At 37.0% G+C, this 26,893-nt stretch overlaps 1 protein-coding gene across 2 annotated transcripts in view; it reads left to right on the top strand.

Annotated features, from left to right (window-relative positions):
* The window catches only part of FOLH1 (folate hydrolase 1), a 48,831-nt gene that overhangs the window by 13,778 nt on the left and 8,160 nt on the right, over positions 1 to 26,893 (top strand). Inside the window, exons 4-15 of one of the 2 annotated variants that reach the window (XM_081100407.1) lie at positions 992 to 1,093; positions 7,198 to 7,323; positions 8,838 to 9,024; positions 12,048 to 12,141; positions 14,242 to 14,340; positions 14,638 to 14,723; positions 16,390 to 16,509; positions 18,707 to 18,789; positions 20,209 to 20,272; positions 22,381 to 22,448; positions 23,655 to 23,746; positions 25,005 to 25,095. In XM_081100407.1, the coding sequence (XP_080956533.1) occupies positions 992 to 1,093; positions 7,198 to 7,323; positions 8,838 to 9,024; positions 12,048 to 12,141; positions 14,242 to 14,340; positions 14,638 to 14,723; positions 16,390 to 16,509; positions 18,707 to 18,789; positions 20,209 to 20,272; positions 22,381 to 22,448; positions 23,655 to 23,746; positions 25,005 to 25,095 (1,212 nt within the window). The remainder of the gene's footprint in view (positions 1 to 991; positions 1,094 to 7,197; positions 7,324 to 8,837; positions 9,025 to 12,047; positions 12,142 to 14,241; positions 14,341 to 14,637; positions 14,724 to 16,389; positions 16,510 to 18,706; positions 18,790 to 20,208; positions 20,273 to 22,380; positions 22,449 to 23,654; positions 23,747 to 25,004; positions 25,096 to 26,893) is intronic. The other variant, XM_081100408.1, reaches the window with a different exon arrangement.

Raw genomic sequence — 26,893 nt, forward strand, 5'->3', positions numbered from 1 at the left:
CCCAACACTTCCCAGCCTTCCTGCTGTAATTTGACTGTTACTTCTAGTTTACTCTTAACTCTAAAGGATGTTGCTTTTTATAAAAAAAATATTTTTTTATTGATTTCAGAGAGGAAGGGATAGGGAGAGAGAGATAGAAACATGAATGATGAGAATCATCTATCAGATCGGCTGCCCCATACTGGGGATGGAGCCTGAAACCCCTACATGTGCCCTTGACAGGAATTGAACTGGGGACCCTTCAGTCTGCAGGCTGATGATCTATCCAGTGAGCTAAACCAGCTGGGGCAAGGATGTTTCTTTTTGAAGACCCAGCTTTATGCAGAGGTCTCCTGTTACACTCCATTATTTGGATGGGCTCCGGACTTGTTTTTTAATGCCTTTGCCCTCCCATAGAGTCCCAGGCTTTGATAGATCCAGCTAAGGGAAAAAATGATTTTATTGCTCATCTCAGAATTCCTGCTTTCATGTTGTTCTTTAGCTTCTGATTCTTTCCTAAACTTTTTTTCCACCCCCCAATTCAGTGATACACTTAAAAATATAATAGTTTATGTTTGGTTCAGTGTTTTAAATTCTTTTCAGAGTGAATGTTGTTTATATATCTAGATACTATCAGATATAGATCTCCCCCCCAATGTAATTTTTGTTATCGAAGTGAACTTAATATTTAATGTGCTTCTAAGTTATTGTCTTTGCATTGTTCTAAGTGACTATGATTACCATACAGTGTTACTTTTTATTTTTAGAATAAAATGTTTCTCCTAAAACAAAAGCTGGTATACATATAGATTTTCTCAGGGTCTATAATTTATTCATCTCATAAAAGCCTTCCATAGCTTCCAGCATAGTGCTAGGTGTTTGATGTGTATTCTCAAAATACTGAAGGATTGATTAACCCTCTACTGACAAAAAAGATAATACACGGTTATCCTTATTTAATTGTAGAATCCAAATTTTACCTGATTTACTTCTGATTATTCTATTTCTCTAGATTTTCAACACATCATTATTTGAACCACCTCCTCCAGGATATGGAAATATTTCAGATGTTGTGCCACCTTACAATGCTTTCTCTCCACAAGGAATGCCAGAGGTAAAAATCCAATCCAATAAAATAATAATAATAAAAAGAACCCAGCACCCCCTCATATATCCAGGCAATAATTAAGGGGGCATTACAAGGTTTTCTGATATAATCCAAATTCATCCTTTTCCACATTTAGGAAACTAGAATTTCTTACTAAAAAAAGGAATATTTATTATTGTGTTCATAGTGCTTTTTAAGATAAAATTTACTACAATGATATTCATAAATCAAAATGTACATTTATTGACTTTTGACAAATGCCTATACCTGTGCAATTCAAATCCCATCCACATATAGGCTATTACTTCCAAAAGTGCCTTTATGCCCCTTCTCAACCAACTCCACACACCCCGAGGCAACCATCGTTCTGATATTTTTGCCACTGTTGGTTAGTTTTGCCTATTATAGAAATTCATATAAATGGAAATGTATAGCATGCAATCATTTGTTTCTAGTTCTTTTTACAAAGCATAATCTGTGAGATTCACATTTTAGCATTTATCAGAAGTTTGTTCCTTTTTATTGCCAAGTAATTCCTATTGTATGAAAATACAATATTTTACTGTTGTATAGCACTGAAATTTTCAAATAATTCGAATAATCACATTGTAGTCATTTTCTAATGAAGAACTTGAATGTCCATTCTAGAGAATCTTCTGATTTGCCCAGTAAAGCACTGTGCATACAGTCATCTGAAACTGTACAGCTAACCCCCAGGCATTTGCACAGTATTTTGTTTTTTATGAGAAAACTATATTTGAAACAGTTGAATATAATCTATTAGCATCTTTTTACAAGTTTTCTCTCCTGCTGTAGTATTTAATATGAAGTAAATTCAAGTTGGACATACTGAGTTTAAGGTGCCTAGGTTATATTCACAAGAAGTTGCTAATTGACAGTTGGGTATATTGAAGCCTCACTCAATAGAGAGGTAAGAGCTTGGGCTATTATTAGAAGCATCCTGGGTTAAAAAAATCACATTTAGAATTAAATTGATATTTACAAAACTATCTTCACCAATCAGGATTTATAGGGACAAGTTAATATCAGATAATGCCATATTTTAATAAGAAAATTAAAATTTATATTATTTTTATTATTTTCAAATGTATTTGATTAATTAACTTATTTATAATTTTAAAATGTCACAAACTTTGGAGGATTTCTTGTTGTTGTTTGAAACTTACTTTGAATGAGTAATTGATATTTTATCTAATGATATAATATTGGAAAAAATTTCCCTAAAATTAGCACATAAACAGAATGTTTGCAATTATTTAATAATTTTATAATTGACATGAGATAAAAATAAGGAATATAACAGTAAGCAATATTGTTTCTTAAGTATTTGTTATTCATCTCATATTGGTTTAAATATTGCAAATAACTTCTAGTTTTTTCACCTATTTGTTACTTACATTGCCCTTTATTTAAAATAAATCTTTAGTTTTGATATTGTATAATTGTTATTTTTATACAATTTGGATCTCCTTTATTAATCACCTCCATTATTTATAGTGATATGTTTGTATAAGTGGAATATAAAAAAGCACGAACACATCTTTATTATAAAAATAGCATAATATTACCAGATTGGAGTTAAATGTGTGTGTATGTGTGTGTACACAAATAATATATAATAGCAAAAAATATAACAAATTTAATTTAAAATAGACATAAAAATAAATAAAATGGCCATAAAATATAAAATACACTTTAAAAATCTTAAAGTTAAATGAGTATGAACTAGCTGAAGAACACTGAAATTTATTGAGCAGTGAAAATATTATGTATAAAGAAACATTGTATTTCTGGATGGGAAGACAGGGTTATAAGGAGGAAAGTATACCCACATTAGTTTGGGGTTTTACTGTATAATCAGTAAAACTCCCTAAATAATTTTGAACTTTGACAGAATTATTCTATTCATAAGAGAGCCATAGAGATTATTAATTCACATTTTTCAAGTATACTTAAGCTATTCCAGATTAATGGGAGGACCAAAGGAGCATGTGATTCTTCATGGGACTGCTGTTTGTGTTCAAATATTAGATGAGTTTGCTGGCTGGTATGCCTCACTGGGTCCCCTGTAACCGCCTAAAGGAGTGTTAATTCTTTTAAAATTATGTCTGTTTGTCTGTAGGCTTAAGGTATTTCCCTGTCAGTAATTTTGAATCTTCATCTGAATCCTCTGGAGTATGAAATTCTGGGTTTTGCTTTAGCCTATTTGAAATTAGCAATTTGACAATGTCAATAAAATGTAGTCTAATCTAGGGGTTCTCGAACTTTAGCATAAATCAAAGTAATCCAGAGGGTTTGTAAAATTCAGATTCTGGTCCCTCCCCCCTGAGTTTCAGTAGGTCATAGGTGAAGGTTGGGCGTTTGTTCCCATGGTCTCAGGTGATGTTGATTCTGAGGGTTCAAGAACCATGCTTTAAAAACCACTGGTCTTGCCTCCGAGTTTTGTGTTCTATTAACAGGAGCAGAAAGATGGAAGCTTGAAAGAAATGGAAAATTCTAGGCTAACAGTGCAAGATTGTATTTATTCCCAGTCATAGAACAATGGTGCAGTGTAAATTTTACAAGGTCATTGTCTGAAAACAAAGCTTTTTTCTAATTCACAGTGGCAACTTGCATATCTAGAACACTGTTTTCATTTTCAAAGTCTACTGTCATTTTAAAACTACTGTCCTCTTTAGTCCCTTCTCTATTATAATTTTTGTGAAAACTGCAGATTTATCAAAAGATAGCCAAAATTTACAGAGATTTAAAAAAGTAGTCTTTAAATATGGATAAATTTCAGGTAGGATGCTTACACTAAAACAAAATTCACTAAAATCAAATTGCTTCATTACTCTGTAGTCACAATTAGAATAAGAGTGAAGTCCAAAGAGGCCTTACAGTGATAAATCAGACATACAGAACTATCATTAATAGTGCATTAACATTGCTTTGATATTAGGAGAAATAAAAGTAATCCTTTCACCAAAGCAAAGATTCAATTGCCACCTTCTCAATAGACTTTCCTTTCCTCTTTTTATTTAAAAATGGTCCTGCCTGAGTCCCAGTTCATTGTTTGTCCACTCTATTTACATTTTTTAAAAAATTTCTCTACAGCAACTATCACCTTTTAATATACTGTGTCATTTACTTAGTAACTTTATTGTTTATTATCTTATCTCTCCTTCCACATGCATGTAAGTTCCTTCAAGGCCAAGAATTTGACATATCTCTAATTTCTAGAACTCTACTGAGCACATAATAAAATCATATATATATCTTCCACAAATTTGTCAAGTCTTAGAATACGCTTGGAAATGACTTCATTTGAGTATCTGTTATAAATATGCTGTGCATATGCCATGAGAAATGTAGTCAAAGAGGGAAACAAAGATGTTAGAAATCGTCTAGGACAGGGGCTTCAAGCGAGAATGTGTGAAGACTTTCCAAAGGCAGGCAGGGGACCATTTTAAAGAGATGAGTTGCGTCATCCATTTCTCAGTGTACTCTCTGATGGAAGCGGGAACTAGCCTGTGCTGAGATCCTGCTGGTCCTCTGTCACCATCTCCTTATTTATAGTCATTTTTTTCCTCTTAATAATGAAAGACATCACCCACCCGTTCTAAAACAATATAAAGCATATTTTTGATTTGTCAAAAAAAATCCCTGCAGCTCCACACAAAGAGATGGTGGTGCAAGATTCTAACAGCTGGCTGGGTAACAAATGATTTGACAAATCAAATGATTTGCAATGGAACAAAATTAAAGCTGAGCCTAATTAAGTTTCCTACTGTTATCGTTAGAATTCACTTGGATGATATAGGTCAGTGCATGATTTGGGGGTTATAACTTGGGAGGAATTTAAGTAATTTAGTGAAGGTTTCATGACAAAATTTTTTCATTCCTATCCCAAGGTTTCCAAGAACTTTTATCTAAAAACAGGAAATGTGAACAGAGCTGATGCTGAGTCCTGTCTCATTCTAGCCATAGTTTGTTCATTCACAGATCCGTGGCCCAATTTTTAATATTTCATAGCGTCAAGAGATATTTTTCAAGTACAATTTGATGCTTAAGTACAATTTATAAAAAATTGTAATGATGTTGCTAGACTCAATTAGATACTACTATTATTATAACTTACTTCTGGAGCATTTTCATTACACAGATAGCCTGTCATAGGAAATACTTTTTTGTTGTTTTGTTTTGTTAATCCTCACCAAAGGATATTTTTCCATTGACATTTAGTAAGAGTTGGAAGGGAGGGTGGGTGGGGGAAAAAGAGAAAGGGAGAGAGAAACATCAACGTGAGAGAGACACATTCACTGGTTGCCTCCCCCTACACACCCTGACCTGTGCTGGGGATTGAACCTGCAACCTAGGTATGTGCCCTTGACTGGGAATCGAATCCTCAACCCTTCGGGTGTGTGCCAACGCCCTAATCACTTCCTAACTCTGGCCAGGGAGGAAATACATATTTTTAAAAATTCAATTTATATGTTAATCAAGGGAAGTTTGCCAGTGATTAATAAAAGACTCTCAAGCATACCCAGAGACTGAAGTGGAATTTAACATGCGAGGTGTTAATTAGGAAGTGTTTGTTCTCTTGGGATCGATATTTTTGGCAGGGAGGGGAAGCAAGCTGGATTACGCAGAGGGAGAAGTTTCACCTCAATGTCAGCTCACGGACACCCTCAGCTGACATGACGGGCAGCTCTGGAGTCAGAATTGCCCATCATATTGGTCCTGGGTTGGACTAAGATGTCCAGGTCTTATCACTTCCATGTCATTCAGTCATTGAATGTGTTGCATTCTAAAGAAAGGACATGACTTTGAGCAAGGTGGCTGTCTGTAGCAAACCTTGAGCAAGGGGCTAACACCAGAAGGCTGCCTGCTGAGAGCCTTCCTGCAGCTGGAGCAAGACTCTCTCACCCAAGGGAGATCTGGCAGCACATGCCAGTGCCCAGCGCAGATACATTTTATTTTAGAGGAGAATGTTTTGGGGGAAGAGGGACAGAAGTTCAAGGGGAGAAACAATGATAAAATTCTGACTAAAGAGAATAGTGTATTTCTGTATTTTTAAAATGATGATATTGAATAGTAAATCATAACAGTCTTTAATATTTTTGGACACAAAAAGTGAGGAAAAATTTCTTGAAAAATGTTAATACTTATATACTGAAAATTGCATCATTTACAACTCCTTAAAAGTATGACAACAAATTTTATTTTATTTTAAATTTTTTTATTGATTAAGTTATTACATATGTGTCCTGATAAAAACTTTTAGATGCCAACTTAAAAATATTGTATTTCAAAGTCAGTATAGGAAGTAGGTGAGCAAAATACGTTTGAAGACTATTGATCTTATCTAATAGACCATTTTATAAATGAGAGTCCAGTCATATGCCACTTGGGACATGTTCTGGGAAGTGCATTGTTAGGCGACTCCGTCACTGTGTAAACATCATAGAGGGCACTTACACAAGCCTGGGTAGTAGAGCCTATGACACTCCTAGGCTAGATGGTATGTCTCTGCTGTAATGCGTCCCTGGTTGACCGAAACATCGTTATGTAGCATGTGACTATATTGAAACTCTGAGATGTTGTAAGACTTGCACATAATCACACTAATGATATGAAGCCAGACCTTAGAGCAGTGATATTACCTGACCTCTGACCTTTCTCCCTTACCTAGTGGTTGTAAGACCCATTAAGCTACCGTTTCTGAATATACTCCAAAGAGAATAAAGCTCTCATCAAGGACTTCTTAACCTAAGGTGTCTGGACTCCTTTAAATTGCATGCAGCAATGTGTATATGTATATACATTTCCTTCCTGGGGAATACTTCTATGGCTTTATAGATGCTATGGAGGAGACAGATGAATTAAAAAACAAACAAAAAAAACTTACTGTTAAGTTCCTATGTCTAATCCAGCTAATCGCCTTCTGAATGCAAGTTCTTTCTCCTTGAATCTTTTATCTGAGGCTCATGCTTCTCTGACCCTCCTGTGTGCTCTTGCTCTTCCCTATTTTAAAAGATGTGAAATAGTGCAGAGCAACTTGCTTGTATTCAGTTTTACTTGTTCTAAGTCATGCATGATCTCAACAGGGTGATCTAGTGTATGTGAACTATGCACGGACGGAAGACTTCTTTAAACTCGAGCGGGATATGAAAATCAATTGCTCTGGGAAGATTGTTATTGCCAGATATGGGAAAATTTTTAGAGGAAATAAGGTAAAAATCTCCTTTTTGTTCTCCACAAATATAAAGTTACATTGTGTCATATGTGTAGAATCATATCCTTAAAACTTTTTGAGGATTATGATCCCCTCATGTTCTGTAACATGCCCACTTTATAGTGAGGACACCTCTGCTAGCTCATAGACTGGGTTTGTTTTTTTTAATATTTTGATTGATTTTTTACAGAGAGGAAGGGAGAGGGATAGAGAGTCAGAAACATCCATGAGAGAGAAACATCGATCAGCTGCCTTCTGCACACCCGCCACTGGGGATGTGCCCACAACCAAGGTACATGCCCTTGACCGGAATCGAACCTGGGACCCCTCAGTCCACAGGCCGACGCTCTATCCACTGAGCCAAACTGGTCAGGGCCATAGACTGGATTTTTGTTTCTTTATTATTATTTTTTTATTGATTTCAGAGAGGAAGAGAGAGGGAGTGAGAGATAGAAACATCAGTGATGAGAGAGAATCATTGATTGGCTGCCTCCTGCATGCCCCCTACTGAGGATTGAGCTCACAACTTGGGCATGTGCCCAGACTGGGAATCGAACCTGTGACCTCCTGATTCATAGGTTGATGCTCAACCACTGAGCCATGCTGGCCGGGCTAGACAGGGGTTTTGAGGGGCCATTGCAATGTGGCTAGTGTGATAGATCAGGGAGGATAGAGAAGATTTTTTCCATGCCTACAAATTATGCCTATGGTCTACAAAGAAGTATGTGCTGGATTTGTTAACCTTTATTTGGCAGCTTTTATTATAATATTAACTTTGAAATTATTTACTACATTTAATTTTACCACATTGCTGACCAGTAGTTTTATTGCTAGCTTTACTCAGTGGCCAGATAAATTTCTATTGAATAAGTACAAAAAACGTTTTACATAAATGTTAAAGGAATGCTTTAAAATTAAATATCCACTGCATTTCAAAGGTATGTATTACATGCTCTTATAAGCTAATATCTTTTTTAAGAATTCCCGTGATTGGCCACAAGCCTTAGAACAGAAAACACGAGAATTCTCGTGATCCATCCACAATGTGTTAATATGAATTGTTATAGGTAATGTTAGAAACCAGTATGTGTATGTATATATAGCAGTTTTTAAAGTTATGATCACTTGACTTGTATATATATATATTTACATATATATATATATTTTTTTCCTCTTTCATGGGAAATTAAATTTCAAAGGTATTCCTTTCAACCATAGAATAAATGGGAATCTGGCGGGATTGTTGTGCTTTTAGACTAGTGGAAGAAAACTGCAAGTACTTGCTACCACTAATGGGTACATTATCCGCATGTGCTCCTTTTAGGGCTGACACTTTAGAACCTGTCGTAGGGTGGGAAAAAGCCAATTCTCTGTGAATTATTCTTTGTTGTTGGTTTAACGATAAAAGATTAAAAATAGAAAGTTTGGTTACTTACTTAAGGATAATTTTGAGAATTGATATCACCAGGTTTGGAACAACCAACCTGAAGTAAGAGACATTGTGTTTCACAGGTTAAGAATGCCCAGCTGGCGGGGGCCAAAGGAATCATTCTGTACTCAGACCCTGCTGATTACTTTGCTCCTGGGGTGGCGTCCTATCCAGACGGTTGGAATCTTCCTGGAGGCGGTGTCCAGCGTGGCAATGTCTTAAATCTTAATGGTGCAGGCGACCCTCTCACACCTGGTTACCCAGCAAATGGTGAGCAACCAGGCCCTCATTATCATAGGAAAATTAACCCTTTATGAAAGGACAACATAGCATGTCTTCTGCTTATTCGCTTTGCATCTAAGCAAAAAATTAAAGAGTTTTGAACTCTGAATATTATCAATTCAGTTCCCTTATCCCTTGTTTGGAACCCTTGGGCCTGATGGGTTTTGGAATTCAAACATTTAAAAGTAATACGGTGCATATACCATACATTGCGTAATACTCAAATACAGGCTGGGACAATACAGGAAGCAAGCATATACATAGTTTTGCAGCAAAATGTATGAATAATCACACCAAGCTGGGTTAAAGTAGTATGAGTAGCCTGTGTCAGATTTTGCTGTCAGAGTAAATTATGTCAAATCGGCTTGTGTTGCCAAGTGACTCTCCTTCAAATGCATGGTTTTCACAGTTTTGGAATTCCACAATCTTGGACAAAGGATAGTAGAACAGAAGTTCAAAACCCCCTGAAACGAGACATTTAGAACACAGAGTCCAGAAAATGCTTTATATTGCATCTTTGCCATATAAAGACAATAGTGATAACTTTTAAGGAGTGTTTCCTAAAGGCCAGCTCTTCACCTGCGTTAAAAATCCTTCAAGTCGCCCTAACCGGTTTGGCTCAGTGGATAGAGCATTGGCCTGCGGACTCAAGGGTCCCAGGTTCGATCCCGGTCAAGGGCATGTATCTTGGTTGTGGGCACATACCCAGTAGGGGGTGTGCTGGAGGCAGCTGATCGATGTTTCTCTCTCATCGATGTTTCTAACTCTCTATCCCTCTCCCTTCCTCTCTGTAAAAAATCAATAAAAATATATTTTAAAAAAATCCTTCAAGTGTGGTAGTATTGTTCTCTCTATTTGGCAGAAGACGGAAATGAGGTTAGGAGTAGGAAGCAGTGTGCCCCAGATTATGACACCACTAAATGAGGAGTGGGGGTTCAAAGGCAGGCAGTCTGGCTCCAGAGTCCACATGCTTGTCTGGGGCTGAAATAGTTCCCTGTACAGCTGTAGATCATTAACAAAGGGAGTGAATTCATTTGAATGTGCTTAGTTTGTGTGGTTTAAAATTAACTGAGGTGTATAACTTGAATAAAATCTGTTGCCAAGTGTCTGGTGTTTCTTTTATTTTTTTTATTTCTTTACCAAATTGTAGATTCCTCTAAAGCTTACATACCTTGACTTTGTAAATCACATAAATATACTGGGACTTATGTCACCCTCTAATTTAACATGATATTTTTTTAGGAAGGAAAGTCATGTTATTGAATTCCCATATCTTTTTAAAAAATATATATTTTGACTTTTATGTATTGATTTGAGAGAGAAAGAGAAACATCAATTTGTTGTTCCACTTATTTATACATTCATTGATTGATTTCTTGTATGTGCCCTGACTGGGGATCAAACCCATAACCTTGGCATATCGGGACAAAGCTCCAGCCAACGCCTGCTCTATTCTTTAAAAATTTTATTATTTATTATGGAACAGTTCAAACATATATATTATACATAACATATAACATATAATACATGATAAGAGATAATTATCAACATTGTTAATCTTGTTTCATCTGTTCATCCCCATTTATTTGTTTATTTATTGTTATTGCTCTAGAGCAGGGGTGGGCAAACTTTTTGACTCGAGGGCCACAATGGGTTCTTAAACTGGACCCGAGGGCCGGAACAAAAGCATGGATGGAGTGTTTGTGTGAACTAATATAAATTCAAAGTAAACATCATTACATAAAAGGGTATGGTCATTTTTTTTTTTTAGTTTTATTCATTTCAAACGGGCCGGATCCAGCCCACGGGCTGTAGGGCCTGTAGTTTGCCCACAGCTGCTCTAGAGAATTTTAAAACAAATGTCACGTGACATATTGTCATTTTACTCATAAAAAGAAAAAGATTTTGCCATTATGTGAAGTTCTCAGTGGATAATTTAAAATTTTGGAGAAAAAAATTGCTTTTATTTATTTTTTTAATCTAAAGAAATGACAGAATGTATGTTTCTATTTTGAAGTTGAGTTTACAAGCACTAAAATTCACAGATCTTTAGAGTTTGGTTCAATAAATTATAAAAATTGCATACATCTATGTTACTCAATATAAAATATAGAACACTTCCATGAGTTCAGAAAGTTCTGGTTGTTTTTATTGTACCCTCAGAAGCAGCCACTTTCTGATGTCACCATTGGTTAGTTTGCCTGGTTTGGGGCTTAATATAAAATGAATAAAACAGTATGTATTCTTTTATGCCTTGCTTCTTTTACTCAGTATAATGATTTGAGATTTATCCATGTTATATTAGTAATTTGTTCCTTTTTTGTTGTTGTTGTTAATCGTCACCCAAGGATATTTTTTTCCATTGAGTTTTAGAGAGAGTTGAAGTGGGGCAAGTGGAGAGAGAGAAAGAGCAACATCTATGTGAGAGAGACAAATCAATTAGTTGCCTCCTGCATGCACCTTGACAGGGACTGGGGTGGAACCCACAACCCAAGTTCATGCCCTTGATAAGGAATTGAACCCAAAACCCTTTGATGGTCAGGCCGGCATTCTAACCACTAAGCAAATGGCCAGGGCAGTAATTTCTTTTAACAGCTGAGTAGCATTGTATTGTGGGACTATATTACAGATTATTTATTCATTCTCCTATTGACTGACACCTGGACTGTGTCCAGTATTTGGCTAAGATAAATGGGGCTTTTATGAGCAGTTTACATGAGTCTTTTTGTGGAGATACGGTATGTTTTCATCTTTTTGACTGAGAAACAGAATCCTCTGCCATAGTGCACATTCCTGTTTAACATTGCTTTTCAAAAGAGTGATCCAGTGTGACTGCCCAATTTTACACCCTCCACAAGCACTGTATGAGAGTTTCCCCCACCCCCATTCTGGCTAACATTTGAAATTGCCTGTCTTTTTATTTCAACAATTCCAGTAAATGTAATATGAAAATATGTTTAACATGACTTACAGAAAATATTTTGAAAAGGACTGACTTTTTATTCTTTCAGAATATGCTTATCGACGTGAAATCCCAGAGGCTGTGGGCCTTCCAAGTATTCCTGTTCATCCGATTGGATACTCTGATGCACAGAAGCTCCTGGAGTAAGTTTGTAAGAAACAATCAGATGGCGTACTTCTCTTTATCTCCATTATTTGATATTGAAATTCTCCGAGGTGGGTGAAACACTTAATTGTATCACCATTTTATAGAACAATGGTTCTGCTCTGGAATTTACTTTACATATCAGTATGTCCTGTGTGACAGCCATGAAAACGAGCCTTTTGGGTCTCCAAATGCAGGGAGCATAACTGATCAATTGCTCCAGCCACCGTGCCTTGAAATGCATCACCCTGTTTGTGTCAGGGCCACGCTTCCCACAGCTGCTCCCAGTCAGTGCCTGAGTGCCGCAGGGATGCTAAACCAGGCCCATTATGGAAAGCACCGGACTCTTCTGGTGGGAAATTTTGGCCGAGGACTCCCCAATATCCTTGCTTAACTCGATGCTACCACCCAGCACTCTTTTCTTCTCTTTCTTTTTACCCCATATCAGACCTGCATAGGAGTCCAATGGCTTTCTCAGTCTTCCCTACATCCCTTGCTATTTTCCTCAGGGGTCTCTCCACTAATAAATCTCCTACTCATCTAATCCTCTGACTGTCTACTTCTTGAGGACCTGGAATAACTCACTGATAACAATTTCCATTTTGTTTTCCTTTCTATTCCTCTTCCCTCTCTGCTTTCATTATTGAAATGCCTCCAAATGTGTTATTGCTTGACCTGGCATGGGGACTCTTTTTCCTTTCTCCCCCTGCTTTCTCCTTTCTGCATGTCCCTCTTCTTCCTTATCCTTTAGGACCGGAGAGGACACTGACTTCTGAAAGTAGAATTGCTTCCACAGTGTCTGGCCAGTTAGTCTGTTGTCTGGCCAGTTGTCTTTGAGTTCAAGACATTCTTGATCATTTTATTTTAGTGACTATAAGAAAACCCTATAAAGCCTAATGCGGTGCCCTCATTTTTTACAGGTGAGGAGGCTGACATCAGAGAGTTGGAGGGATCTCTCCAATTTAAGGGCACATTCAATAACAGCACTCTGGTCTTTTTATCTTTTTACCTTAGCTTTACCACATGGATAAGGATTCAGGGTTGGGTACAGATTTTTAGGGCAACATAGATTATGCTTTTGTCTAAATATGTTTATAAAGTCTAAATATTCATGGTATTTAAAAGATAAAAGTGAATAAAATGAAAGCGATTTTAGCATAACTTCTGATAGTGGAAAACTATAAACTACTCAAATCTCCAATAATTGACAAGTAGTCAAATACCTCACAGGCTGTGATAGTACCGGGAGCCATTAAAATGCACATTGTACAGGAATACTTACGGATATGGAAGCATGCATATGCTATATTATTAAGAGAAAAAATGGATTTCAAACAATGTATAGTGTAATTGAAATTATGTAAAAGGAAATACATTGATACAGTTCAAAATTCAAAGGGGTATAGAGTAAAAAGTTTCCCATTTACTCATTTTCACCCCAAAGGTATTCAATGTTATTAGTACAGAATATATCACTGTAGAAATATTTATGTATAACCAAGCATGTGTATATATTCTTCACCTGCCTAATATAACATCTTTTGAATACTTAAGTCTTTTCTGTTTTGACTATTGATCATGCTTTTTTGCCAATGTAAAAATGACTACTCATGTTATTTGATGGTTTGTATGTAAAATTGTATTGTATGACTTTGCTGTGTTACCTAATCTAAGCCTCAGGCTCCTCATCTGTGAAGTGGAGATGATAGCACTGACTTCATAAGAGTTGTAGTAAGGATTTATTTTTTTTAAAGATTTTTTAAAGAGAGAGAGAAACATGGATATGATAGTCAGACATCCATTGGCTGCCTCCTGCACACCCCTTATCCCCCTACAGGGATCGAGCCAAAACCCAGGCATGTACCTTGACTGGGAATCGAACCAATAACCCTTCAGTGCACAGGAAGATGACCAACCAAGCCATACTGGCCAGGACTGAAGTAAAGAGTTAAATGGCATATTATCTGCAAAGCACTTTGCACTCTTGCTGACTCATAGAAACTAATATGAACAGACACTTAAGAAAGCAAGTTTATTGACATTTTAACTTGCAACTTCAAAATTACCTTCAGCTATTAATACTTTTTTGTGTTCAACAGAAAAATGGGTGGAACGGCACCTCCAGATAGCAGTTGGAAAGGAAGTCTCAAAGTGCCCTACAACGTTGGACCTGGCTTTACTGGAAACTTCTCTACACAGTTAAGAGCCTCCTTTTATTTTAACTGTCTTTAGGGGGAGGACACTTTTTTTTTCCATTAAAAAATACGCAATTATAGAGGATGACTAAGAAAAGTAAAACCTATCTAGTATCAGCAGGAAACAAAATCACAGGTTGGAGAGACTACACTTACATCATTATAGTCGGACAGGTGGCCAATGTAATTTTTGCCTGTGTGCCTTTATAAATCTTATAAACAATAATGTAAGATTTAAAAATTGTGGGTGGTAATCTGTCAACCAGTAATTTTTTAATGTGTTCTTTATGTTTGCATTAGAAAAGTCAAGATGCACATCCATTCCAACAATAAAGTGACAAGAATTTACAATGTGATTGGAACTCTCAGAGGAGCAGTGGAACCAGGTAAGTTAATCAGCACGTAGCAAATGAGCAACTTTTCTTTGCCAGGTATGTACTGCTCCAAGCTTTGGGTCTATCAGGTGAGCAAAGCAAAGCAACTCTTTGTCCCAATGGAACTCATAGAAATACAAAACACATAAATATGAGCTAATTTTGTGCTGTGATATATGTTGTTAAAAAAGAGAGAGAGAGAAGTGAATGGTGGGGCTAGGTTGATAAAGTGTGCACGCTTTGCTTAGAGGATCAAGGGAGGAAGCACACGGAGAGATGGATTTTAGGTGTTTTTTGGATTTGTTTACCACACAGTTTTGCATGCGTAAATATCTTCATGATAACTATAAATTTCTATATAAAAGATAGCTCTAGAGCCCTGGCCCATGTGGCTCAGTTGGTTTGATTTCTGGTCAGAGCACATTCCTTTGTTTTGGGTTGAATTCCCAGTAGAGGGCGTGCAGGAGGCAGCTGATTGATGTTTCACACTCACATTAATGTTTCTCTGTCTCTCCCTCTCCTTTCCTCCCTATGATTGAATTATAAAGTCTTTAAAAAGAGATAGCACTCAGAAAATTAAAGTAACTTTGAATTAATAATTTTTTTTTTACATTGAAGTTGATGAAATATATAGACACATGATTTCCCAAGGCTTTCAGATGATCTGGGGATTAATATATCTTATAAAGAGTCTTACTTCATTATGTTCCAGTTCCTTAAAAATTATTGGGTTATATATTTTTTACCAAAACAGATCGAATTAAATTGTATATCTTTCTTACAAGCAGCCAGTGCTTTCCTTCAGTGATCAAGAACATTGATATGCTCCAATGAAAACTAAACAATATATAACTGGCTATTTGTTGAATTTTACTGAGTACCTATTTTTTTTTGCCAGCTCTATGCTAAGCATTGGGGATGGTGGGATATAAAAAAAAAGACATCATCTGGGAACAAGGAGCTAATGGCTGGGAGGGGCCATACATTTAAGTGTGGTAAATGCTTTTTCAGATATGAAAAGATTGCCTGAGGGCTGGGTAGGGAAGCAATTCCCTCTCCCCATGGAAACCAGGAATGGTTCATAAAGGGGGAAAATCTTTGACCCGAATCTTAAAAATAAATAGGAGTAGGAAGTGGAGGACTTGGTAAGTGGCCACTGTGCTCTCTGAATCTGGAGATAGTGCTAAGTAGGTAAGAGAGGAGTAATAGAGAATTATGTAAAGATGTGAATAGGATAATGTTATACTTAATTATCATTACATATATACTTGTAATTGCTATAATACTATACATTTGCTTATCACTCATATTTTCTTCATACATCAAAATCAGAAAAAAATACATTATGTGTTTACACACGTGTTCAGGAACCTTGCTATCTTCCTGAGTCTTTCTTTAAAATTTAATTTCTTGATGAGAGAGAGAAAGAGAGAGAGAGAGAAACATCAATTTGATGTTCTACTGATTTACACATTCATTGGTTTATTGTTGTATGTGCCCTGACTGGGGATCGAACCGGAAACCTTGGCCTATCAGGACGATGCTCTAACCAACTGAGCTACCCTGCCAGCACTTCCTTTGAGTCTTGATGCTCTGTGATCAGATGCTCTGGAATCACTTGCAGTGTGCTTTGTTACTGACTTGGAATGACAAGTAATTTTGCAATGATGCTTTTTAGACAGATATGTCATTCTTGGAGGTCACCGTGACTCATGGGTGTTTGGTGGCATTGACCCTCAGAGTGGAGCAGCTGTTGTTCACGAAATTGTGAGGAGTTTTGGAATTCTGAAAAAAGAAGGTAATGTAAGTGAAGAATAAAAATACCTACTTCTTTGAGTCTCAGTTTAGTTCTCTGTTGAGTGAGTGTAAAAATGTCACCTCATAGGTTTGTATGAAGGGTGAACTGACAGGATACATGCAGACTGTGTCATCTGAGTAGCACAGAGTACTTAGTGGTAGCACAGAATAGCTTTCAATGAACTGGGCTGTATTACTTACGTTGGTTAATTAGTTATATTGCTTATTCATGCTTGCATTTATATAGTAATATTTATTTTATTGATATTTATATATTAAACTGTAATCTGAAATAAAGGGATTACACTATAAGTGGTTGCTCTTAGCAACTAAGAAGATGGAGATGGTTTTCCTCAAAGAAGTGTACACACCAGAATTAGGTCATAAGCCAAAGCTTCCTGGCCTGGGAACTGTGAGCAGAAGTTCCTGGGCTCTTCCAGCCTCACACCTCAGGTCAAGTGTAAGCAACTGAGGAGATCAAAGCTTTTCAGAAAAATACTGGTCTTCTCGACTAATGAGATACTGTCAAAAATTCAATATCTGCATATTCGTAAACCCCAAGCTTTGGACTGTTCTCCAGAATTTAGGTTTATATTCTTAGCAGCATTACTTCAGTCATTTTAAATCTTCATATAAAATCCAAATAAAGTTTAGTTTAAATAGTTGCTTTTTAAAATAATGATTATACAATGAAAGCAGAAAGTCCACTCTGTTTACTGACTCTGTGAACAAGGTGTCTTGGGGCTGTAAATGTGATCCCTATTTTTTTTAACAACAAGAAAACAACCATAAAAAACATGTTAAATTTGCATATCAGAGAAATGGTGCTTTCACATGTGTTGTCTATATGGAACTCGTAGACGCCAGGGAGAAGTTAACCTACTTATTTCTACTCTCCCTTTACAATGAAGATAACCAAGGTTTACAGAATCAGGGAACTCACTTAAGGTTCTATAGCTAGTGTGTGGCAAAGACAGAGAACCAGGGCTTAAACTCAAATTTCTGGCTTCCAGTCCACAAAACCATGATGTCTCTCTTTAAAATAAAGTGTTGGAGGTGCTTTTTCCCCCCACACAGCTATGTTATATTTTTAGAAAACAAAATGATGGAGACCTGAATTTGCATAGTTTATGAATTCGATAGTGTTTAATATTATTACAAAAACTTTCATGATTCTGTAAGACTTCCTGTGTTAAGCACAAAACATCACTGGGATCATTCTAGAGTGTGCCAAAGAATGCAAAGATGAAGAATAATATTAAGTGGAATTTGAATGATGCTATTAAGAAACATGACAAAAATGAAACACTGAACTCAACTCATATAGGGATACGTCTTCTGAATAAGCACAAATGAAATAGTTACTAAAATAATGAAAACTTACCTTTTTTGGATCACTTATTAAGTGCTATATTTATAAATACTAACCATTTAATCCTTCCAACAATCAAGTAGTATCTTTACCTTGTTGTTCCTGGAATACCAATGAAGAAACAGAGGTTTAGTAAGTTTGAGTGGCTTTCCCTTGGTCATACTGCTAGTTAGTGAAAGAACCAGCGTTTGACATAAGATCTTTCTTTCACACCAGTGTTACTCCAAGCCAGTGGTCGGCAAACTCATTAGTCAACAGAGCCAAATATCAACAGTACAACGATTGAAATTTCTTTTGAGAGCCAAATTTTTTAAACTTAAACTGTATAGTACATCGTTATTATCTTAATTAGGGTACTCCTAAGACTTAGGAAGAGCCACACTCAAGGGGCCAAATAGCCGCATGTGTCTCGTGAGCCGCAGTTTGCTGACCACGGCGTCCAAGCTATCCTATCTTCCTGTTGAATTTTATGTAGGTTTCAGTAGCCACAGACATTGGCATTGTTAACTGAGCTTCTGTTGAGGAATCCTGGCACAGTTGAGTGAAATCATACAACCAGCTGACACTGAACAATCACATGATGCCAGAACAACAAACAGGAAGAGCTGTCAAGTTGTATCTGCTCTCTAAACACAGACCACATCGAGCACTGTCTTCTTCCTCTCAAGGCAGCTGCGGGTCACAGATGGTTTCCTATGCTTGGCCAATGTTTATAAACCTAAACAATCCATGGTTTTGTTTGTTGTTGTTCCTGTTGGGCTTGGCAATGTCTTGGATAAAGTTTGCATTTTTTTCAGCACTTATATGTATATACATACTATTTTAGGCTGGAGGCCTAGAAGAACAATTTTGTTTGCAAGCTGGGATGCAGAAGAATTCGGTCTTCTTGGTTCTACTGAGTGGGCAGAGGTTAGTTGATAGTTTGCTACAATATATGTTTTCATAATGAGACAACAGTTTGAACTTAATTCTCAAGGATGTGAACGTAACACGTGAATCCAGTGAAGCAATATATCTGTGTTCAAAAATCAACAATGAAGATATCTGTGTCACCAAAGAACTAAGTTCCATTTGAACATTTCAGAGCCAGTTAATGTCTGTTGTCAAAATAACTTTATTTTTTGGGAGTGTGATAGGAACTAAGTAAATTCACTAGAAACCCAACAGCAAAATAAGATACCATGTTTCTATTACCTTCTCCAAATTAGCTCCTAGAGCTAAGCACTTTGAAATATCCCCTGAGCTTGTGTAGTAAGGTATATCTTTCACAGCTATCTTCTCTATATCATAATGACCTCTCTGAATTAAATCATGCTTAATTATCTTCTCTATATCATAATCTGAACTAAATCATGCTAAGAGTGAGGCATAAAGTCCCACCACATAATACTTATGAGGCCCCTAGAAAGTAATTTTTACCTGCATGTATTGTTGGCTTTGTGTAATAGCCATTTGCTATAAATACATGCAAAGTTGACACTGATTCTATTCACTTCAAGTCATGCAATCAGTATTTATTGGGCTCCTATTATACTTCATAAATTATGGGAAGCTCTGTAACCTTCAATTTTCTTTTGGGGAAAAATAAAAGTAGTATTTCTGTAGACAAAGTTTATGTTGGCATCAGGAAGAGCCTAACTATGTTAAGATTGACATTTGTCTCTTTCAAACTGTTTTCACCATGTGGAGTTGCATTGTTTTTCTGTTTTCTTTCTTATATTCAAGATGCTTAGGAAATTGCATATTTAAGAGATTCAGAATCCATTTGATACCTTAAAAGAAACTGCTACACTTACTTTTGTTTTAAAACTGCAATGGTCAATGCTGATCAGTAGGTGGTGGCATCCTACAGGAGAACTTCATATTTCAGGGTAGAGGACATTGATGTTCACATATTTTTAACGGGTATATTTGAAATAACTCATTCCCTGTGGATCAGGCAAGATTCTATACTTAAATGAGACATTCATGAGAAGGCTTCCACTGAAATGACCTCTTAGGTCGTTCATATTTACTAAGAGAATTTCTTGAGGGGTAAACTATACTATGGTTAAGAAATCAACTTCCTTTCCTTTTTCCAGATTAAGAACGTGGACAATCTTAGCTTACATTTTAGCCTTAAAAATGTTTTACTTGTTATTCTTACCAATATTTCTTATTGAAATTCCTTCAAACAAATGATTTTGATAATCTTATATGTCAAATTTGTGGATAATTTGGGCCAGTCCAGTTCAGTTCAGAAACCTGCACACATTTAATGGAGGTGTGCATTTTTTAAGGGGGAAGGTATGGCTGTATGTTTATGCTTTTCCTTCTTTCATATTATAGGAGAATTCCAGACTCCTTCAGGAGCGTGGTGTGGCCTATATTAATGCAGATTCTTCTATAGAAGGTGAATATCATTGGTCTCCTAGGAAAAGATGGGATCACAGAAGTAGGAGCAGTTTAGTTCATACACTAATAAGAAGGCAAATTGATTGGCATGTGGTTAGGGCATCTGCTGTTGCTTTGTCAGGTTCCTGCCCCTGACTCAGCAGCTTTGAGCCCAGAGAGCTAATTTAGGAAAGCTGCACTTTGCTTCATCAAGCATATTACCTTGTATAGAGTAGGACTTCAGTAAATACCTGTTAAATGAATAGGTATATCATGGAACTAAAGATTTCAATGGTTTTAGAATGAGGTAGCACAAAAGGTATGATTTTGTTCTTGTTCTCAGACTAATGGATGTTTATTTATTTAAAAAATGTTTTTCAATTACAGTTGATATTCATTGCTAGTTTGAACATACTGTGATTAGACTTTTATATAACTTACCAAGTGGTCCCCCAATAAGTCTAGTGCCCATCTGGCACCATATATAGTTAGTACAGTGTTATTGACTACATTCCCTGTGCTATACTGTGCATTCCCATGACTATTATGTACCTGCCAATTTGTACCTCTCAGTCCCTTCACCTTTTTCACTCCGCCCTCAACCCCTTTTGATGAAGGCATGTTGGCCTTCACTTTTCTTCTTTGTTCACATGTGTGAGCTACGTTGTCTCCTAACTTAGTTTACACAGTGCATTTCAGTTATTCTTTCCTCCTCGTCTTAGGTTCATGGCTAAGGGCCTGGCCTTCTTCCTGTCATCATCACTTCCTAGTTGTGTGACCTCAGATTGTTACTTTCTGTGTCTCAGTTTTCTCATCTGTATATGGAGTTACTAAAAGCACATACCTTAAAGGCGCTTGTGAGGGCAAAAGTGGTTTATATTTGCAAAACTCCCAGACCTTTGTCCTGCACAGAGTGAATCTTCAAAAATGTTAGCTTGTATTATTATTACCCTTACTTCAAAACACACAGTAAAATGAGACACTTGGCCACACTGAATAAATACTCCATAACTCCATATATTTTTCCAAAGTAGCATACTCTTCTCTTTATTGCTAGTCTTTTTTAAGATTTGATTTTTAATGTTTTTTAATTTTATTTTTTTATATCATCTTGTCTGTCCTTTTTAATGCAGATTTTTAAATCATGGGATTTTACTGATTATGTCATTCTCTGTTGTAAAATGCTACATTGGCCTGGCTGGTGTGGCTCAGTGGTTGAGCATCCACCTATGAACCAGGAAGTCACAGTTTGATTCCCTGTCAGGGCACATGCCTGGGGTGTGGGTTTGATCCACAGTGGGGGCATGCAGGAGGCAGCTAATCAATGATGTTCCTCTCTCATCGATGTTTCTCTCTCTCTCTCTCTCTCTCTCTCTCTCTCTCTCTCTCTCCCTTCCTCTCTCTCTCTAAGAAAACAACATAGTTTGAAAATAATAATAAAATAGAATGCTGCATTGTCTCCCCGTCATGTTCAAGATCAAGAACAAATGACACAAACGTATATAGAATTTAGCCCCCACAAATCCACAGTGTAGTTTTCTTAAGTGCATTATATGTAAAAGTTTTATACTCATACTAACCCTGTGAGGTAAGTATTGTTATCCCTCTTGTGCAGAAGAGGGAACTGAGATTCAGAGGGATTAAGTAACTTTCCCAAGATCACCCAGATTGTAAAGGGTGGGGCTGAGACTCAAGGCAAACTGGTCTGTTTCAACTTTATCTTTCTAACCACTACATTCTTCCTACCTTATACGGGTTTTTGTTATCATATGACAGATAAATGTTTCTGCCTCTTGCCTTTTTTGTTCAAAGAAAACATGAAATTAGGCCAGAGGTCTAAGAGAAGTGGGAGAGTAAGTCATGCAGCTCTCATGCCGAACACTGTTCCAGGCTGAGGGAACAGTGTGTACAAAGGTCCCGAGAAGGAGTCTGTGTGGGCAGGGTGGGAGGTGAAGGTTTGGGCAGGTGACCTGAGGTGGCTTCATCTTTGGCACTGAGGATGATGAGGTTTGACTGGACTCAGGTTTTAAAAGGATCATTTGACTAAGGAATTAAGAGTGGTCTTTGAATGAAAGAAATAAAATTTAAAAAATGAAATAAAAAATAATCAAACTTCTGGTCTTTCAGGAAACTACACTCTGAGAGTCGATTGTACTCCACTGATGTACAGCTTGGTATACAACCTAACAAAGGAGGTACAAATAATTACATATAATTTGAGAAAATCTGAGTTCTGCAAATGCTATTGTCTTGAGATATCATTGTTAAGCATCTGTGTTGTTTTATAACTTGTCTTTTTTCCTCAAATAGCAAATATCCACTTCATAGGACATCACATCTAATAAAATGTTTACACACGTTATCCCATTTCTCCCCTCATCACCCTAAAGAAACGGGTCTACACTCCCACTTGAAAACGAGAAAGCTGGGGCTTAAAAAGCATTAGCCATTGAAGTTACAGAACTTGTCTAGTAGCTGAACTGAGACTTGGTTCTGGGGTTTAATTCCTTAATTTTAAAACCGGTTTATACTCCTTAATATAATGAATGATATCAAGTAACTCTGGATGCCAGAAGACAAAGTTTCTGATTGAGGAAGGACGTAATTAAATACACACCAAGTGCTGGCGGCCAGGGACAAAGCAATCTGGGGAAGAGGCTAGGCGAGAACATGCACCCCTTTCCTGACTTCCTGACCTGGGCTCCATTCCATGGAGTCCTACTGGGCTGGGCTGACAGCTCAAGTTCTCTTATACTGACAGCAGCTCCAGGTACTGAACTTGGTGGACAGGTGATGCCTGAATCCGTAAAGGACAGGCAACTCTACACTTGTGTTCTCCTGCCTCATAAAACCATTATTCCTGAAGTTAGTCAAAATGAATGAGTTTTTGGAGTGCCAGATTTTTCTTATTACTGCTAATTTGCATTGGAAAAGGAAAAGAAAAAAAAGACTTGCCCATTTAATAAAATTACTAATTGAAATGTAATTACCAAGAAAAGCTTAATGCCTTAGCCAGTTTGACTAAGTTGATAGAGCATTGATTTTAGAAAAAGAAAAGAAGAGAGAAGGGGAGGCAGGAAGAGAGACCTTGATGTAAGAGAGAAACATGGATTGGTTGCCCCTGTTCACATCCTGACTGGGGATTGAACCTGCAACCTAGGTATGTGCCCTGACCATGAATCAAATTCCCAAAATCTTTTTGGTGTTGGGGTGACACTCCAACCAACTGAGCAACCTGGCCAGGGTACTTCTCTTGTTTTGCTGAGCACAGTTTAGCTACTCATTTCCTGGTTAATGGACATTCAGATTTTAAAACATCTGATTCATAGGTATTCTCTCTCTCTCTCTCTCTCTCTCTCTCTCTCTCTCTCTCTCTCTCTCTCTCTCTCCAACTTGTGCAGCTCCAAAGTCCTGATGAAGGCTTTGAAGGCAGATCTCTCTATGAGAGCTGGAATAAAAAAAGCCCTTCACCAGAGCTCATTGGCATGCCCAGGTAAACCATCAAACAAGCAAAGAGACAAAACTCTCTACCGAATTTAGTATGGGATTGTGTTGGAAATAAAACAGTATTTTTTTCAATCATTAATAAAAAATTTATTTGTTTTAAAAATTCTCTAACATTTGATAAAGGAAAAGTGATGTTGAGGTTCTCAAATAAAATATTACTATGTATGGGTTTGAAGATAAATCTGTAGGTCATCAAGAGATGCTTTCCTTTTGAATAGATAGTATATATGCATGGTAAACAGAAGAATTTAATGGTGGAGCGTAAGTCCCCTCATATTTTCCCTAGTGGCTCTATACATTATCTTATTTTCTGAACACCATACAATTAACAAATATTTTAGTGACTCTAAGAAAAATATAGACACCATTGCAGTTCTGGTTGTGTAAATCAAAATCAATTTAAACTGTAATAGGATATACAAAGCATTGATTTACTTGAGTAAAAAGGACCGGCAATCCTAAGGATATTAAGGTTAGAGATTTTAGGGGAGGTCCCCGGGGGAAGATCTCAATAGGATATTCAGCAGCTTTCCAGGTGTGTCCTTTCAGGGCCAGGGTCTGATTGATTGGTCGAAGCCAGGACTGGGGGTCATTATTCAAGACAGCTGGCCCAGAGGTCAGCTGTGGCATCCCTTGTCTGGTGTTGCTGTCTTTGTGGGCCTGGAGCTGAAATACAACTGAGGCCTAGATGTGATCTCTAGGGAAGGAAGCTCAGGAGGCTCCAACTGCAAGCCCAGCCTTATGCTAAGGGCGGATAGGTCACCCTGGGAGTGAGATCCCATCCTAAGATTGTCTGTTGCTGGGCATCTGGGCTTTTCTGCCCTGGTGACCTTCTGTAGCCAGCCCATTGACCTTGCTCTGCTCATGTCTGTCTAACTTCCTACCACAGAACCTAATGCTATCTCCAGGTATATAGTGTCAGTATTGAGATGACTGATAGGACACCCTATTGGTTTCCTGAAAACTTGCTTGTTGTTGCTGTGGGGATAATCCCCTTCCTCCTGTCCCACTCATTGGAATTGGATCCAGGAACCCAAAAGAACAATGGTCACCCTAACAAAATATTCTTGGAGTAGATATTTTGTGATCAAAACTAATATTTCTCTTAAAAAGTTTTTCTAGGTGTCTAAGGTGATACATTTAAAAATTATATTTAACTTTTACTATAAAAATGATGTTTAATTAATCTTTAATCTGTACTTGATGAAGAAATCTCAAATAATCCTGAATTTTATCCCTACAAGGATTAGCAAGTTGGGATCTGGTAATGATTTTGAGGTGTTCTTCCAAAGACTCGGAATTGCTTCAGGCAGAGCACGGTATACTAAAAATTTGGTAAGTCTATCCATAAGTAATTCAGAATTATTTAGAATGTATTTTAGCTAAACAAATCATTCTGAATCAAGAAAAGTGACTGAAACACTAGAGAAGTGGTTCTCAACCTTCCTAATGCCACGACCCTTTAATACAGTTCCTCATGTTGTGGTGACCCCCAACCATAAAATTATTTTCATTGCTACTTCATAACTGTAATTTTGCTATTGTTATGAATCGTAATGTAAATATCTGATATGCAGGATGTATTTTCATTGTTACAAATTGAACATAATTAAAGCATAGTGATTAATCACAAAAACAATATGTAATTATATATGTGTTTTCCGATGGTTTTAGGAGACCCCTGAAGGGAGAGGGAGATAGAAATATCAATGATGAGAGAGAATCATTGATTGGTTGCCACCTGCACACCCCGCACTGAGGATTGCGCCTGCTACCAGGGCACGTGCCCTTGACCAGAATCAAACATGGGACCCCTCAGTCCACAGGCCGATGCTCTATCCACTGAGCCAAGCCAGCTAGGGCCAACTAATCAGTTTTATGCATTATCCATTTACATCTTACTAGGGATGATAGACATTCAGTTTTCTCAAATGGCCTCTACTCTCAGCCCGAAAATACTTAATCCTGAACATATTTTCTCGGTATATAGTGACACTATATTTGTGGATTAGAAGACTTTTATTGTTTTTTTCCATGTACCCATAACTAATTTATCACAAACTCTTCAAATATTCAAACACATCAAGTGATGTGGCAGATTTCATTATCCCCCAACATTTGTTCTCTGGTTCCTCTAGGTTCTCTGGTTATTCTCTCTGCCTGGGACACAGCTCCTGTCTGTGAAATTTTCTTTCAAAGAGAAATCTGAGGGTACCTTCATTTATCTCCTCTATTGCATCTTCTGTTCTCCGGATTGTGTTTCCTCCTCTTTCTTGTATACTCTCTACGTGTTTTGGAGCACATCCTTCAGGCACTATGAAAGCTAAAGACCATGTTATTTATGCCACACACAATTTATGCCACACACAATTCTTCCATAGTTTAACTGGGCATCAACTTTTGGTTGAAGATTCTGTACCCTCAGAAATTTGAATTCATGGCTTCATTGTTTTCCAGCCTTCAGGATTGCTATTGAGATTTTGGGTCATTTGATCCCAGTTTGTTTGTCTCTGATATTTTTTAAACGAAGATTTTCAGTATCTTCTCTTTTTTTCTTAGTGAGTGGGAGGGAGTGAGGTGAGGAGAGAGAGAAAAACATTGATATGAGAGAGACACTGTAATTTTAAATTTATACTAAATAGCTCGCATAAACGTGTGCATTCACCATTCAGCATGAGCAAACAAATGCACAAGGCTGGGGGTGGCTTAGTGCACATGGAAAATCGGCCAGCGAGTTTAAAACTGCTGTAGAAATCAGTTCAGTGACAACGGAACCAATTAATGTGTAGGATGTGGTGTGATCATGTACTAATCATTCCTCAAACATTATTACGAGTGGTGACACTTGGATTTAAGTAGGTAGACTATAGTTGTAGATATGTAATGTTTCTTTACATCAGCGAAATTATTATAGGGCTGTTTTTTTTTAAACGTATGGCCCATTTTCTAAAATGTGTTAAAATAACAGCGACTTAATAACAAAAAATTAACCTGTTAATTTAATTATAGGCAAATCTAGGTTAAAAGTGTTTTAAAATGAACAGGATGTTAATTTTCACATATCATATAGGGACAGGAAATTTTCTCTATTAAATCCAAAGTCCGTTAAATCAAAGTCCATAAAATCGAGGGT

The sequence above is a fragment of the Myotis nattereri genome, assembly GCF_964212035.1.
Source record: "Myotis nattereri genome assembly, chromosome: 9".
NCBI lineage: Eukaryota > Metazoa > Chordata > Mammalia > Chiroptera > Vespertilionidae > Myotis > Myotis nattereri.